At 47.0% G+C, this 14,694-nt stretch overlaps 1 protein-coding gene across 7 annotated transcripts in view; it reads right to left on the bottom strand.

The window, feature by feature from the left end:
- The window catches only part of ptprsa (protein tyrosine phosphatase receptor type Sa), a 422,798-nt gene that overhangs the window by 195,100 nt on the left and 213,004 nt on the right, over positions 1–14,694 (bottom strand). For all 7 annotated transcript variants that reach the window (XM_082962769.1, XM_082962771.1, XM_082962772.1 and 4 more), the window contains one exon: positions 11,425–11,566. In XM_082962769.1, coding sequence (XP_082818895.1) covers positions 11,425–11,566 — 142 coding nt within the window. The remainder of the gene's footprint in view (positions 1–11,424; positions 11,567–14,694) is intronic.

Raw genomic sequence — 14,694 nt, 5'->3', positions numbered from 1 at the left:
ATAATGTATTTACGATAGCATAGCTGCTGTTTTTTTGTTCCTAAGTCTTCCCGCTCTTTCATTCAAGCCCAACCCCCTTTCCTTTGTGTAACCAGCTTTCATACAGGTTCCGTCCACCAGGGATGTTTTCTGTATGACATCATTTGTATTCTGTGTATTTGTAATTCTGTGTGATTAGTTTAGGTATTTAGTAAATAAATAATTAAACCCAATTTTGTATTGCTGATTCAACTTGTTAGCCAGGGTTCGTGAAGATAGCCAAGAATTTACAACTTTCATTATGAGACTGAAAATAAGATAAGGGTTAATATTGACTGCTATCGATGTAAAAGAGTACTAAGTATTTTAAGAGTTTATTCGGAAGATAACGGCTCTATAAACATTCTTCCGTGGTGCCCCGACTTTCTAGTTAATTACATTTACATGATTAGCTTAATCAGGTAATATTAATTACAGAGAAAGAATTTTATAGGTTAGCATGTCATATCACTTAATCCGGCATAGCCAAAGACACGACAATACCTATCGCTGTCCATACCTATCGCTGTCCATACCTATCCCTATCCATACCTACTCCTATCCCTACCTACTCCTATCCCTACCTATCCCTATTCATACCTATCGCTGTCCATACCTATCCCTATCCATACCTATTCCTATCCCTACCTACTCCTACTCCTATCCCTACCTATCCTTATTCATACCTATCCCTATTCATACCTATCGCTGTCCATACCTATTCCTATCCCTACCTACTCCTATCCCTACCTATCCCTATTCATACCTATCCCTAGTCATACCTATTCCTATTCATATCTATCCCTGTCCATATCTATCCCTGTCCATATCTATCCTTACCACTCCTCCCTTCCTGTCTAAAAGCTACCCATTATCACCTGCCTGTCCCAAAGCTACCCATTATTACCCGCCTGTTCCAAAGCTACCCATTATCACCTGCCTGTCCCAAAGCTACCCATTATTACCTGCCTGTCCCAAAGCTACCCATTATCACCTGCCTGTCCCAATGCTACCCATTATCACCTGCCTGTCCAGTGGCTCCCTGACACCTTCCTGTCCAGTGTCTCCCTGACACCTTCCTGTCCAGTGTCTCCCTGACACCTTCCTGTCCAGTGTCTCCCTGACACCTTCCTGTCCAGTGTCTCCCTGACACCTTCCTGTCCAGTGTCTCCCTGACACCTTCCTGTCCAGTGTCTCCCTGACACCTTCCTGTCCAGTGTCTCCCTGACACCTTCCTGTCCAGTGTCTCCCTGGCACCTTCCTGTCCAGTGTCTCCCTGACACCTTCCTGTCCAGTGTCTCCCTGACACCTTCCTGTCCAGTGTCCCTGAACCCTTCCCGTCCAGTGTCTCCCTGACACCTTCCATCAAACAGCTATATAGGATCACATGCAGTCTTATATAGAGGCACAAGTCACACACACACACACACACACACACACACACACACACACACACACACACACACACACACACACACACACACACACACACACACACACACACACACACACACACACACACACACACACACACACACACAAACTGACACACACACTATGTCCCAGTCCTGGATGTGTTGTGAAGCGCCCCTCCCTAATGCATGATAATGCACTTTTTCTTTCCCGGAGGAATAGAGCGGGAATGATCATCAGCCACGCTCCGTTACTCCAAATCATTCACGCACGGCTTTAAGAACACATCGCTCACTAATACCCTGCCACCCCTGGGGCTGCAACTACTGCACCGCATCCACCGGTGTAGAGAGAGGGAGAGAGGGAAGAGAGGGAGAGAAGGAATGATGAGGGGGCGGGCAGAGATATAGAGGCAAGGAGAGAGTGGAAGGAGAGAGAGGAAGGATGTCCTAAGACTTGTCCTTCAGTCTGAGGGTGAGATGAGGAAGGATGTCCTAAGACTTGTCCTTCAGCCTGAGGGTGAGATGAGGAAGGATGTCCTAAGACTTGTCCTTCAGTCTGAGGGTGAGATGAGGAAGGATGTCCTAAGACTTGTCCTTCAGCCTGAGGGTGAGATGAGGAAGGATGTCCTAAGACTTGTCCTTCAGTCTGAGGGTGAGATGAGGAAGGATGTCCTAAGACTTGTCCTTCAGTCTGAGGGTGAGATGAGGAAGGATGTCCTAAGACTTGTCCTTCAGTCTGAGGGTGAGATGGGGAAGGATGTCCTAAGACTTGTCCTTCAGCCTGAGGGTGAGATGAGGAAGGATGTCCTAAGACTTGTCCTTCAGTCTGAGGGTGAGATGAGGAAGGATGTCCTAAGACTTGTCCTTCAGTCTGAGGGTGAGATGAGGAAGGATGTCCTAAGACTTGTCCTTCAGCCTGAGGGTGAGATGAGGAAGGATGTCCTAAGACTTGTCCTTCAGCCTGAGGGTGAGATGAGGAAGGATGTCCTAAGACTTGTCCTTCAGCCTGAGGGTGAGATGAGGAAGGATGTCCTAAGACTTGTCCTTCAGTCTGAGGGTGAGATGAGGAAGGATGTCCTAAGACTTGTCCTTCAGCCTGAGGGTGAGATGGAGAAGGATGTCCTAAGACTTGTCCTTCAGCCTGAGGGTGAGATGAGGAAGGATGTCCTAAGACTTGTCCTTCAGTCTGAGGGTGAGATGAGGAAGGATGTCCTAAGACTTGTCCTTCAGCCTGAGGGTGAGATGGGGAAGGATGTCCTAAGACTTGTCCTTCAGTCTGAGGGTGAGATGAGGAAGGATGTCCTAAGACTTGTCCTTCAGCCTGAGGGTGAGATGAGGAAGGATGTCCTAAGACTTGTCCTTCAGTCTGAGGGTGAGATGAGGAAGGATGTCCTAAGGCCTCCCTCCCTCTCCGCGCTCTCTTTAATTTCATTTATTTTTCATCTGGGAGATTGGTGGCTAGCGCCCAGCTGCGTTTGTGGCTGAAGCTAGCTGGGGGGGTTGATTGGGTCCTGTTTGTGGCCCATAGTGGCCTGCCTTGTTCACAGTAAACTGCCAGGGGAGGGATGGGCAGCCTTGGTGGTAGGGCGGTGAGGTTGGAGGTTTGTCTGAAAACCACATCATTCTCTCCAGGGGAGGATGGAGTGGGACGACAAGATTTTGAGCGTGAGGTGAATCATAGGACAGCACACCGGGCCAAGGCAGCGGGGTTATGCATGATGTCCAAAATGGCACCCTATTCCACATGTAGTGGTCTGGTCATGGGGGTTCTGGTCCAAGGTAGTGCACTAAATAGGGAGCCATTTGGGATGCAGAGGGTTTCGGGCTTTTTTGTTCCGTCAGTGCGTGCGTGCGTGTGTGTGTGTGATATTTGAGTGCATGTGTACAGTGTGTGTGTGTGATGTTTGGGTGCATATGTACAGTGTGTGTGTGTGTGTGTGTGTGTGTGTGTGTGTGTGTGTGTGTGTGTGTGTGTGTGTGTGTGTGTGTGTGTGTGTGTGATGTTTGGGTGCATATGTACAGTGTGTGTGTGTGTGTGTGTGTGAGATATTTGGGTGCATATGTACAGTGTGTTTGTGTGTGTGTGTGTGTGTGTGTGTGTGTGTGTGTGTGTCTGTGTGTGTGTGTGTGTGTGTGTGTGTGTGTGAGAGAGCAGCCTATACAGTATAAGAACTGTGTGTGATGTTTGGGTGCATATGTACAGTGTGTGTGTGTGTGTGTGTGTGTGTGTGTGTGTGTGTGTGTGTGTGTGTGTGTGTGTGTGTGTGTGTGTGTGTGTGTGTGTGTGTGTGTGTGTGTGTGCACCCTATACAGTATAAGAACTATGTGTGTCAGATCCAATTAAATGGGAATGGGTAGTGAATGGTAGAACAAACACCACTTCCTGGTTCTCCAGGAAATCAGCCAATTAGCAGGCTGCCTGATCAAACAAGCCTCGTGGCCCCGCCCTGCACAACTGTCTTCACTAATGAGCTCTCTCAGCTAGGTGGTTCACAGAGAGAGAGAGCGAGAAAGACAGAGAGAAAGGAGGACGAGGGAGAAAGTGAAAATACAGGACAGATGGGAGAAATAAATGGAGAGAGAAAGACAACAGATGAGGGGTCGAGTGACTAGCGAAAAAATTGTGGAAGGGGGCAAGAAACTTGAGAGCCTGGGAAAGGCAAATCTAGACAGCTTCAAAATACCAGCACCTGTGTTTGAGTTGTCCTACGCCAGGAGAAAGAAGAAGAGAGAGACAGAGAGAGAAAGGAGAGAGAGAGAAAGTGAGCATGGCAGGAGAGAGGCCTTGGTCAAGGCTACAGAGTGGAGTTTATTCAGGAACATTACAGGAAAAGAGGACAGGTTGGGATTAGTTCCACATGGTGAGGCAAGGAGGATGAACAAGAAGGGAAAGAGGGAGCTGGAGGATGTGTGTCTGTGAGAGAGAGAGAGAGAGAGAGAGAGACTGGGACAAAGCCATTGTTAACAGACAGAGAAAGAGAGAGATGATATATGTGTGCATCGTTACAACACTCTACAGTGTATAGCCATAATATGACATTTGAAATGTCTCAATTCCTTTGTGTGTTTAATGTTTACTGTTCATTTTTTATTTATTGTTTATTTATTTCACTTTTGCTTATTATCTATTTCACTTGCTTTGGCAATGTAAACATATGTTTCCCATGCCAATAAAGTCCTTTGAATTGAATTGAGAGAGGGAGCAGAGAGAGAGAGAGAGAGAGAGAGAGAGAGAGAGAGAGAGAGAGAGAGAGAGAGAGAGAGAGAGAGAGAGATAGAGAGTCAGAGAGAGAGAGAGAGAGAGAGACAGAGAGAATGAGAGCGAGAGATAGAGAGAGAGAGAGAGCGAGAGCGAGAGATAGAGAGATAGAGAGATAGAGAGAGAGCGGTCCAAAGGAAGTAAAAACAGGATAGACAAGAGAAAGAAGGAAAAGAAACAGGGAATAAGTGCAGAAATAATCACTGCAGGTGTCTATAGTCTTCCCAAGGACTCCCAGAGGACTGGCTGTAGAAGGCAGATGGTCCTGTATCTTAAGCATTCAGCTCACTGTTCTGTTGCAGGGCAGCAGCCAGGAGGTGCCACAAGACACATTCCTGACAGACTCGGGGCAGCACAGGAAAACTATTAGGGACAGGACACCGCTTCTCAATACTAATACTATCTAGAGGAGCACAGGGGAGTGTAGATACAGCAGGGGAGTGTAGATACACCAGGGGAGTGTAGATACAGCAGGGGAGTGTAGATACACCAGGGGAGTGTAGATACAGCAGGGGAGTGTAGATACAGCAGGGGGAGTGTAGATACAGCAGGGGGAGTGTAGATAAAAGCAGGGGAGTGTAGAAACAGCAGGGGGAGTGTAGATACAGCAGGGGAGTGTAGATACAGCAGGGGGAGTGTAGATACAGCAGGGGGAGTGTCGAAACAGCAGGGGGAGTGTAGATACAGCAGGGGAGTGTAGATACAGCAGGGGGAGTGTAGATACAGCAGGGGAGTGTAGATACAGCAAGGGGGAGTGTAGATACAGCAGGGGGGGTGTAGATACAGCAGGGGGAGTGTAGATACAGCAGGGGAGTGTCGAAACAGCAGGGGGAGTGTAGATACAGCAGGGGAGTGTAGATACAGCAGGGGGAGTGTAGATACAGCAGGGGAGTGTAGATACAGCAGGGGAGTGTAGATACAGCAGGGGGAGTGTAGAAACAGCAGGGGGAGTGTAGATACAGCAGGGGGAGTGTAGATACAGCAGGGATATTGTAGATACAGCAGGGAGAGTGTAGATACAGCAGGGGAGTGTAGATACAGCAGGGGAGTGTAGATACAGCAGGGGGAGTGTAGATACAGCAGGGGGAGTGAAGATACAGCAGGGGGAGTGTAGATACAGCAGGGGGAGTGTAGATACAGCAGGGGAGTGCAGATACAGCAGGGGGAGTGTAGATACAGCAGGGGAGTGTAGATACAGCAGGGGGAGTGTAGATACAGCAGGGGAGTGTAGATACAGCAGGGGGAGTGTAGATACAGCAGGGGGGGTGTAGATACAGCAGGGGAGTGCAGATACAGCAGGGGGAGTGTAGATACAGCAGGGGGAGTGTAGATACAGCAGGGGGAGTGTAGATACAGCAGGGGAGTGTAGATACAGCAGGGGGAGTGTAGATACAGCAGGGGGAGTGTAGATACAGCAGGGGGAGTGTAGATACAGCAGGGGGGGTGCAGATACAGCAGGGGAGTGTAGATACAGCAGGGGGAGTGTAGATACAGCACGGGGGGGTGCAGATACAGCAGGGGAGTGTAGATACAGCAGGGGGAGTGTAGACACAGCAGGGGGAGTGTAGATACAGCAGGGGAGTGTAGATACAGCAGGGGAGTGTAGATACAGCAGGGGAGTGTAGATACAGCAGGGGGAGTGTAGATACAGCAGGGGAGTGTAGATACAGCAGGGGGAGTGTAGATACAGCAGGTGGAGTGTAGATACAGCAGGGGGAGTGTAGATACTGCAGGGGGAGTGTAGATACAGCAGGGGGAGTGCAGATATAGCAGGGGGAGTGTAGATACATGTGTGTGAGTTTTCTATCAGTCCCTTGCCCTTTGCCTCATGTCCTACATCTGCAAATCCTTACCCTATAGTCCCTTATATCTTCTGACTCCTACAGTCCCCTATATCTCCTGACTCCTATAGTCCCCTATATCTCCTGACTCCTATAATCCCCTATATCCCCTGACCCATATAGTCCCCTATATCTTCTGACTCCTACAGTCCCCTATATCTCCTGACTCCTACAGTCCCCTATATCTCCTGACTCCTATAGTCCCCTATATCTCCTGACTCCTATAGTCCCCTATATCTCCTGACTCCTATAATCCCCTATATCTCCTGACTCCTATAATCCCCTATATCCCCTGACCCCTATAGTCCCCTATATCCCCTGACCCCTATATCTCCTGACTCCTATAGTCCCCTATATCTCCTGACTCCTATAGTCCCCTATATCTCCTGACTCCTATAATCCCCTATATCTCCTGACTCCTATAATCCCCTATATCCCCTGACCCCTATAATCCCCTATATCCCCTGACCCATATAGTCCCCTATATCTTCTGACTCCTACAGTCCCCTATATCTCCTGACTCCTACAGTCCCCTATATCTCCTGACTCCTATAGTCCCCTATATCTCCTGACTCCTATAGTCCCCTATATCTCCTGACTCCTATAATCCCCTATATCTCCTGACTCCTATAATCCCCTATATCCCCTGACCCCTATAGTCCCCTATATCCCCTGACCCCTATAGTCTTCTATATCCCCTGACCCCTATATCTCCTGACTCCTACAGTCCCCTATATCTCCTGACTCCTACAGTCCCCTATATCTCCTGACTCCTATAGTCCCCTATATCTCTTGACTCCTATAGTTCCCTTTACCAGGACAGATGGCAGTAGTGGAGAGAGGGGGAGATGGAGGAAGAGAGAGAGAGATGGATAGAGATGGGGAGAGAGAGAGAGACGGAGAAAGGGAGAAACGGATGGAGAAAGGGAGACAGAGAGACAGACAGAGAGAGAGACAGATAAAGAGAGAGAGACAGAGAGAGAGATGGGGGAGAGATAGACAGACAGTCAGAGAGAGACAGGGGCAGAGAGAGAGAGACAGAGAGACAGAGAGAGAGAGACAGAGAGAGAGAGAGAGAGAGAGAGAGAGACAGATAAAGAGAGAGAGACAGAGAGAGATGGGGAGAGAGAGATAGACAGAGAGAGAGCAAGACAGAGACAGAGAGAGAGACAGATAGAAAAAGAGAGAGACAGACAGTCAGAGAGAGACAGGGGCAGAGAGAGAGAGACAGAGAGACAGAGACAGAGAGAGACACAGAGAGACAGAGAGAGAGAGAGAGACAGAGAGAGACAGAGAGACAGAGAGAGACAGAGAGAGAGAGAGAGAGAGAGAGGGACAGAGAGAGAGATAGAGAGAGAGACAGACAGTCAGAGAGAGAGATAGAGAGAGAGACAGACAGTCAGAGAGAGACAGGGGCAGAGAGAGAGACAGAGAGAGAGAGACAGACAGACAGACAGACAGACAGACAGACAGACAGACAGACAGACAGACAGACAGACAGACAGACAGACAGACAGACAGACAGAGAGAGAGTGAAACAGGGGGAGGTGGAGGGGAGGTGGAGGAGAGTGTGTGAGAGAGACAGAGAGAAACAGGGGGAGGTGGAGGGGAGTGTGTGAGAGAGAGAGAGACAGACAGACAGAGAGAAACAGGGGGAGGTGGAGGGGAGTGTGTGAGAGAGAGACAGACAGACAGACAGAAACAGGGGGAGGTGGAGGGGAGGGGAGTGTGTGAGAGAGAGAGAAACAGGGGGAGGTGGAGGGGAGGTGGAGGGGAGGTGGAGGGGAGTGTGTGAGAGAGAGACAGACAGACAGAGAGAAACAGGGGGGGGTGGAGGGGAGTGTGAGAGAGAGAGAGAAACAGGGGCAGGTGGAGGGGAGTGTGTGAGAGAGAGAGACAGAAACAGGGGGAGGTGGAGGGGAGGGGAGGTGGAGGAGGTGGAGGTGGAGGTGGAGGTGGAGGGGAGGTGGAGGGGAGGTAGAGGGGAGGTGGAGGGGAGGGGAGATGGAGGAGGTGGAGGGGAGGTGGAGGGGAAGTAGAGGGGAGGTGGAGGGGAGGTGGAGGGGAGTGTGTGAGAGAGAGAGAAACAGGGGGCGGTGGAGGGGAGGTGGAGGGGAGGGGAGGTAGAGGGGAGGTAGAGGGGAGGTGGAGGGGAGTGTGTGAGAGAGAAACAGGGGGCGGTGGAGGGGAGGTGGAGGGGAGGGGAGGTAGAGGGGAGGTGGAGGGGAGGTGGAGGGGAGTGTGTGAGCATCAACAACAGGCACACATTTTGATTCAGATTCAATAAATCCTATTTCAGCACAGTTGGTGACCACTCTTCCATCTTTCTTAACCAATCCATAATCTCTCGCTCTCTCCCCACTACCACTCTTCTCCTCCGCCCTCCTGCCTCCCTTTCTTATCAGTAATACAGTAACAACAAATGTGATAAAATATAGAATCCTGTTGGGATAGAATGTCTATATACTCCTCTCTGAATGGTGAATTAAATATAGTTGCGTTGCGGAATGATGCTTGATAGACCAGGAAGTGCCCACTGTGATATGCATCTGCGACGGCCGCCCACAAAGACTGGCGTAGGATCAGCGTTCCTCATGTCCAACTTTGTTTTAAGCATAAAGGCCAGTAGTTAGTATACATGTGGAAACGTCCTGACTGCAAGGGATGTAGCCTATGCATCCAGTAGTGGGTTACAGGTAGCTACATTAGAAAGAGCTAGAACAGGGGTCTCCAGCAGGTCGATTGCAAGCTACCAGTAGCACGCAGCCAACCTATGAGTAGCTCGCCAAACAATTCTGAAAGTACACACAATTTTCCCGTGTTCCACCGCAAAATGTCATAAAGAAATCTCACATGTATCAGACACCGCAAGCTCCCAGCTACTATCTAATCAACACAACATTGACGTTATCCCACCCCTGGTTAGCCACTATTGGCTTAAAATGCCAAACCTAACACAATATATGCCAATTAATTTCCAGCAATATTGCACCTGTCTGTGTGGTGCGCACGTTTGTCCATCACTCCATGTGTAACCATCTTGTGGTTTGACAGAAATACTTGCCCCAAAATCTTCTCAATTAAATATTAACTGCAAAGTAGGCCTACCTGGCAGAAGTATGTCATGAGTAATTATATCATTTGTATCTATTATTTAGATCAAACTTTGCCATGAAATGAGCAGCAGCAGTACAGAACCATCGCTAGACCACCACATTAGAGGGCACATTCCTCACTCGCTAGATGGCAATTAAAGCGCCAGATGCGTAAAACTTCTTAAGGCTAGGGAGCAGTATTCGGAAGTTCAGATGACTGACGTGCCCAAAGTATACTGCCTGTTACCTAGGCCCAGAAGCTAGGATATGCATATAATAGGTAGCATTGGATAGAAAACACTCTGAAGTTTCTAAAACTGTTAAAATAATGTCTGTGAGTATAACAGAACTGATATGGCAAAAACCCGAGGAGAATCCATCACAAAAATTGTTTTTGAGGTCACAGGCTATTCCAATGCTTGTCTATGAGATATTCAAAGGAATTCCTCACAGATTGCAGTTCCTATGGCTTCCACTAGATGGCAACAGTCTTTATAAAGGGTTTCAGGCTTGTTTTTTTTTAAATCAGCTAGTAGTTTTAGTTTTTCAAGGTGTCTCTCATTAGGACTGTAGTCTTGTGGCGCATGTGAATGAGAGCGCACACTTCGTTATTTATCTCCGGGATTGGACATACTACATTTCGTCTTAAATTTTATAGTTTATTTACATATTAGGGTACCTGAGGATTGATTAGAAACATTGTTTGACTTGTTTGGACGAAGTTTACCGGTAACTTTTGGGATTTCTTTGTCTGCATGTTGAACGAGTGGAACGGGTGGATTACTGAATCAAACCCACCAACTAAACTGACCTTTTAGGGATATAAAGAAGGACTTTATCGAACAAAATGACCATTTGTTGTGTAGCTGGGACCCTTGGGATTGCAAACAGAGGAAGATCTTCAAAGGTAAGTCATTTATTTTATCGCTTTTTCAGATTTTTGTGACACCTTTGCTGGTTTGGGAAATGTTTTTAATGCTGGTGTATGCGGGGCACTGTCCTCAGATAATCACATGGCATGCTTTTGCCGTAAAGCCTTTTTGAAATCTGACAATGTGGTTGGATTAACAAGAAGTTAAGCTTTTAAATGATGTAAGACACTTGTATTTTCATGAATGTTTAACATTACAATTTTTGTATTTTGAATTTCGCGCTCTGCAATTTCACCGGATGTTGTCGAGGTTGGTCGCTAGCGTCCCCCCTAGCCCAAAGAGGTTTTAAGGGGGAATTACACAAAACAAATCTAAATTTGTTAGTTTTCTTCCAGACCCCTTAAAAAAGGTCTTCAGATGTGATTTAAGCATCGACATCAATTCTGTTGTTTCTCTATAAATAATTGTAATTTTGAGAGTGAAAATATAACAAAAAATATAAAAATCTAACGGAACATAATTGGGGAAAATATAAAATAACATTTGGGAAACAAATCTCAGATTTTATAGAGCCCCGTTTAGAGTTGTTTATTGACCGTTTTTTTACCAGGTATATTGAACACTAAGGACCTGGGGAAGAGTTGCAGAGAAGAAGAGAAGAATGTGACTACTTGAAAGCTAGAGAAAACTGACTAGCTCGTGACATGTTTCATTTTTTTAAATTAGCTCTTATGCTAGAAAAGGTTAGAGACCCCTGAGCTAGAAGGTACTGGTACAAGGAACAAACATTATCTATGCATGAAGCTGGCTGAGAATATTGGTGCAGTGAGCAATCAAACACTATATATTGCAAGACTATTGGACAATGGACTCCATTGGTCCATTGGTCATGACCTCCTCATTAGGCGCCGTCGAGTGACTCACCTCTGATGATGGACAGCTTGGCGTTAACGTTGACCTCACCCTCGCTATTTTCCGCCACGCACTCGTAGATGTTCTCGTCCCGCGGCGCTCGTAGAGGCTGGATCCGAAGGACGGCGCCGGCACCCTCGTCGAACTCTATAGTCTGTGTCAGAGAGAAAGGGCAACGTTATAGCGATCTGTTTTTGAGTTAAAGACAACATAACTATTCTTCTAGGAGCTAGACTCCTCGACTAGCTCTTAGGTGCACCTTTATTTCAAATATACCATTTTATTCACTGCAAAGCTTCAGAATATGAGCCAGGACATCGCTATGCTAGTCCAGTGGCCAAGTCTTCAGAAAAGGTCACCATGGGATAAGGTTAGTTTTGAGGTTTAATGTTTTCAAAATGTTCAAAGCCGTCCATTAGGACAATTACGATTCGATATAAGTACCTTTTCAGAGTATAAACCCTCATTCTCAGCAATGTCAACTAATAATCATAACATAACTGTTGATGTGCTCATATTGTACTCATAGATCACGCTATACATGGGATTTTACATATGATTTTACATGTTATTTCCATAATATATAACAAAGAGAACACACGTGTGGATAGATGCGGGTGACCAAGTGAAGTGACGTGTGGAGGTGCCTGGTGTCAGCCGAACGGTTCAGTGTCGAGTCATGATGAATCTCAAGGCTACAGCGCTAATGAGGAAACAGCACTGTGACTGAGTCCAGATCAATATCAAAGCAAAAGCTGCTGGAGGGGGAATGCAACGATTTCGAACCTTCATAAAATGACTGTTTAAAAGCAAGGAAATAGCAATCATTGGAGCCACAGTTCAATCGTTTTTTCTCAGTCTTAGCGGAAGAGAATGCAAAACAGTTTGGGATTGGACTGTACTTGTCCTGTACTGTCCTGTACTGAAATTGCCCTGTCCTGCACTTGTCCTATACTGTACTGTACTTGTCCAGTACATGTCCTGTCCTTTTTTTGTACTTGTCCTGTACTGTCCTAAATGTGTCCTGTACTTGTCCTATACTCTACATGTCCTGTCCTGTACTTTTGCTGTACTTGTCCTGTACTGTCGTATACTGAACTTGTCCTGTACCTGTCCTGTACTTGTCCTGTACTGTACTTGTCCTGTATTTGTCTTGTACTCTCCTGTACTTGTCCTGTTCTGTACTTGTCCTGTACTCTCCTGCATGTGTCTTGTAATGAACCTGTCCTGTACTCTCCTGTATTTGTCCTGTACTGTCCTGTACTGGACTTGTCCTGTCCTGTACTTGTCCTGAATTTGTCCTGTTCTTTCCTGTACTTGTCCTGTACTGCTCTGTATTTGTACTGTCCTGTATTTGTCCTGTACTTGTCCTGTACTGTACTTATCCTGTACTGTCCTGTACTTGTCCTGTATTTGTCCTGCACTGTCCTGTATTGTCCCCGATATGTCCTGTATAGATCTGTCCTGTATTTGTCATCTCAAGGAACTTGTCCTGTACCTGTCTTGTTCTGTACTTAACCTGTTCTGTACTTGTCCTGTACGGCAATGTACTTGTCCTGTACTTGTCCTGTACTGCTCTGTATTTGTCCTGTACTGTCCTGTTCTGTACTTGTCCTGTACGGTACTTGTTCTGTACTCTCCTGTATGTGTCTTGTAATGCACCTGTACTGTACTCTCCTGTACTTGTCTTGGACTTGTCCTGTACTGTCCTGGACTTGTCCTGTACTGTCCTTGACTTGTCCTGTATTTGTTCTGTATTTGTTCTGTTCTTTCCTGTACTTGTCCTGTAATGTCCTGTACTGCTCTGTATTTGTCCTGTACTGTCCTGTCCTGTATTTGTCCTGTACTGTACTTGTCCTGTACTGTCCTGTACTGTCCTGTACTTGTCCTGTCTTGTATTTGTCCTGCACTGTCCTGTATTGTCCCCGATTTGTCCTGTATTGATCTGTCCTGTATTTGTCATCTCAAGGAACTTGTCCTATACCTGTCTTGTTCTGTACTTGACCTGTTCTGTACTTGTCCTGTCCTGTACATGTCCTGTACGGCTCTGTACTTGTCCTGTACTTGTCCTGTACTGCTCTGTATTTGTCCTGTACTGTCCTGTCCTGTATTTGTCCTGTACTGTACTTGTCCTGTGCTGTATGGTACTGTCCTATCCTGTACTTGTCCTGTACTTGTCCTGTACTGTACTGTCTTATGTTTGTCCTGCACTGTCCCGTATTGGCCTGTATTTGTCATCTCAAGGAACTTGTCCTGTACCGGTCTTGTTCTGCACTTGTCCTGTCCTGTACTTGTCCTGTACTGGCCTTGTCCTGTCCTGTACTATATTTTATTTTAGATTTAACCTTTATTTAACTAGGCAAGTACCCCAGCCAAACCCTCCCCTAACCCGGACAACGCTGGGCCAATTGTGCGCCGCCCAATGGGACTCGCGATCACGGCCGGTTGTGATACAACCCAGGATTGAACCACAGTCTGCAGTGTGTGTGTGCCAATGTGTATTTGTCCTGTACTGTTCTGTACTTGTCCTGTACTGTCCTGTATTTGTCCTGTACTGTCCTGTACTTGCCTGTCCTGTACTGTACTTGTCTTGTATTTGTCCTGTACTTGCCTGTCCTGTACTTGTCATGCGATGTCCTGTATTTGTCATTTCCTGTCCTGTACTTGTCCTGTATTTGTCCTGTCCTTGTCCTGTATTTGTCCTGTCCTGTACTTGTCCTGTACTTGTCCCGTCCTGTCCTGTGCTTGTCCTGTACGTGTCCTAACATTGTCCTGGACTTGCCTGTACTTGTCCTGTCTTGTCCTGCACTTGTCCTGTCCTTGTCCTGTATTTGTCCTGTTCTTGTCCAGTATTTGTCCTGTCCTGTACTTGTCCTGTCCTGTACTTGTCCTGTAATTGTCCTGGCCTGTACTTGTCCTGTACTTGTCCTGTCTTGTCCTGTACTTGTCCTGTCTTGTCTTGTCCTTGTACTTTTATTGCCTTGTCCTTTCCTGTCCTTGTCCTGTATTTGTCCTGTCCTGTACTTGTCACGTCCTGTCCTTGTCCTTTATTTGTCCTGGCCCGATCTTGTCCTGTACTTGTCCTGTCCTGTACTTGTCCTGTCCTGTACTTGTCCTGTACTTGTCCTGTCCTGTACTTGTCCTATCCTGTTCTTGTCCTGTACTTGTCCTGTCCTGTACTGTCCTATCCTATCTTGTCCTGTACTTTTCCTTGTCCTGTACTTGTCCTGTCCCTACCCTATACTTGTCCCGTACCTGTCCTGTACTTGTCCTGTACTGTCC

This window comes from Salmo salar, chromosome 16 (assembly GCF_965601325.2).
Source record: "Salmo salar chromosome 16, fSalSal1, whole genome shotgun sequence".
NCBI classification, from domain to species: Eukaryota; Metazoa; Chordata; class Actinopteri; order Salmoniformes; family Salmonidae; genus Salmo; species Salmo salar.
This window is presented reverse-complemented; position numbering and strand designations above follow the sequence as displayed.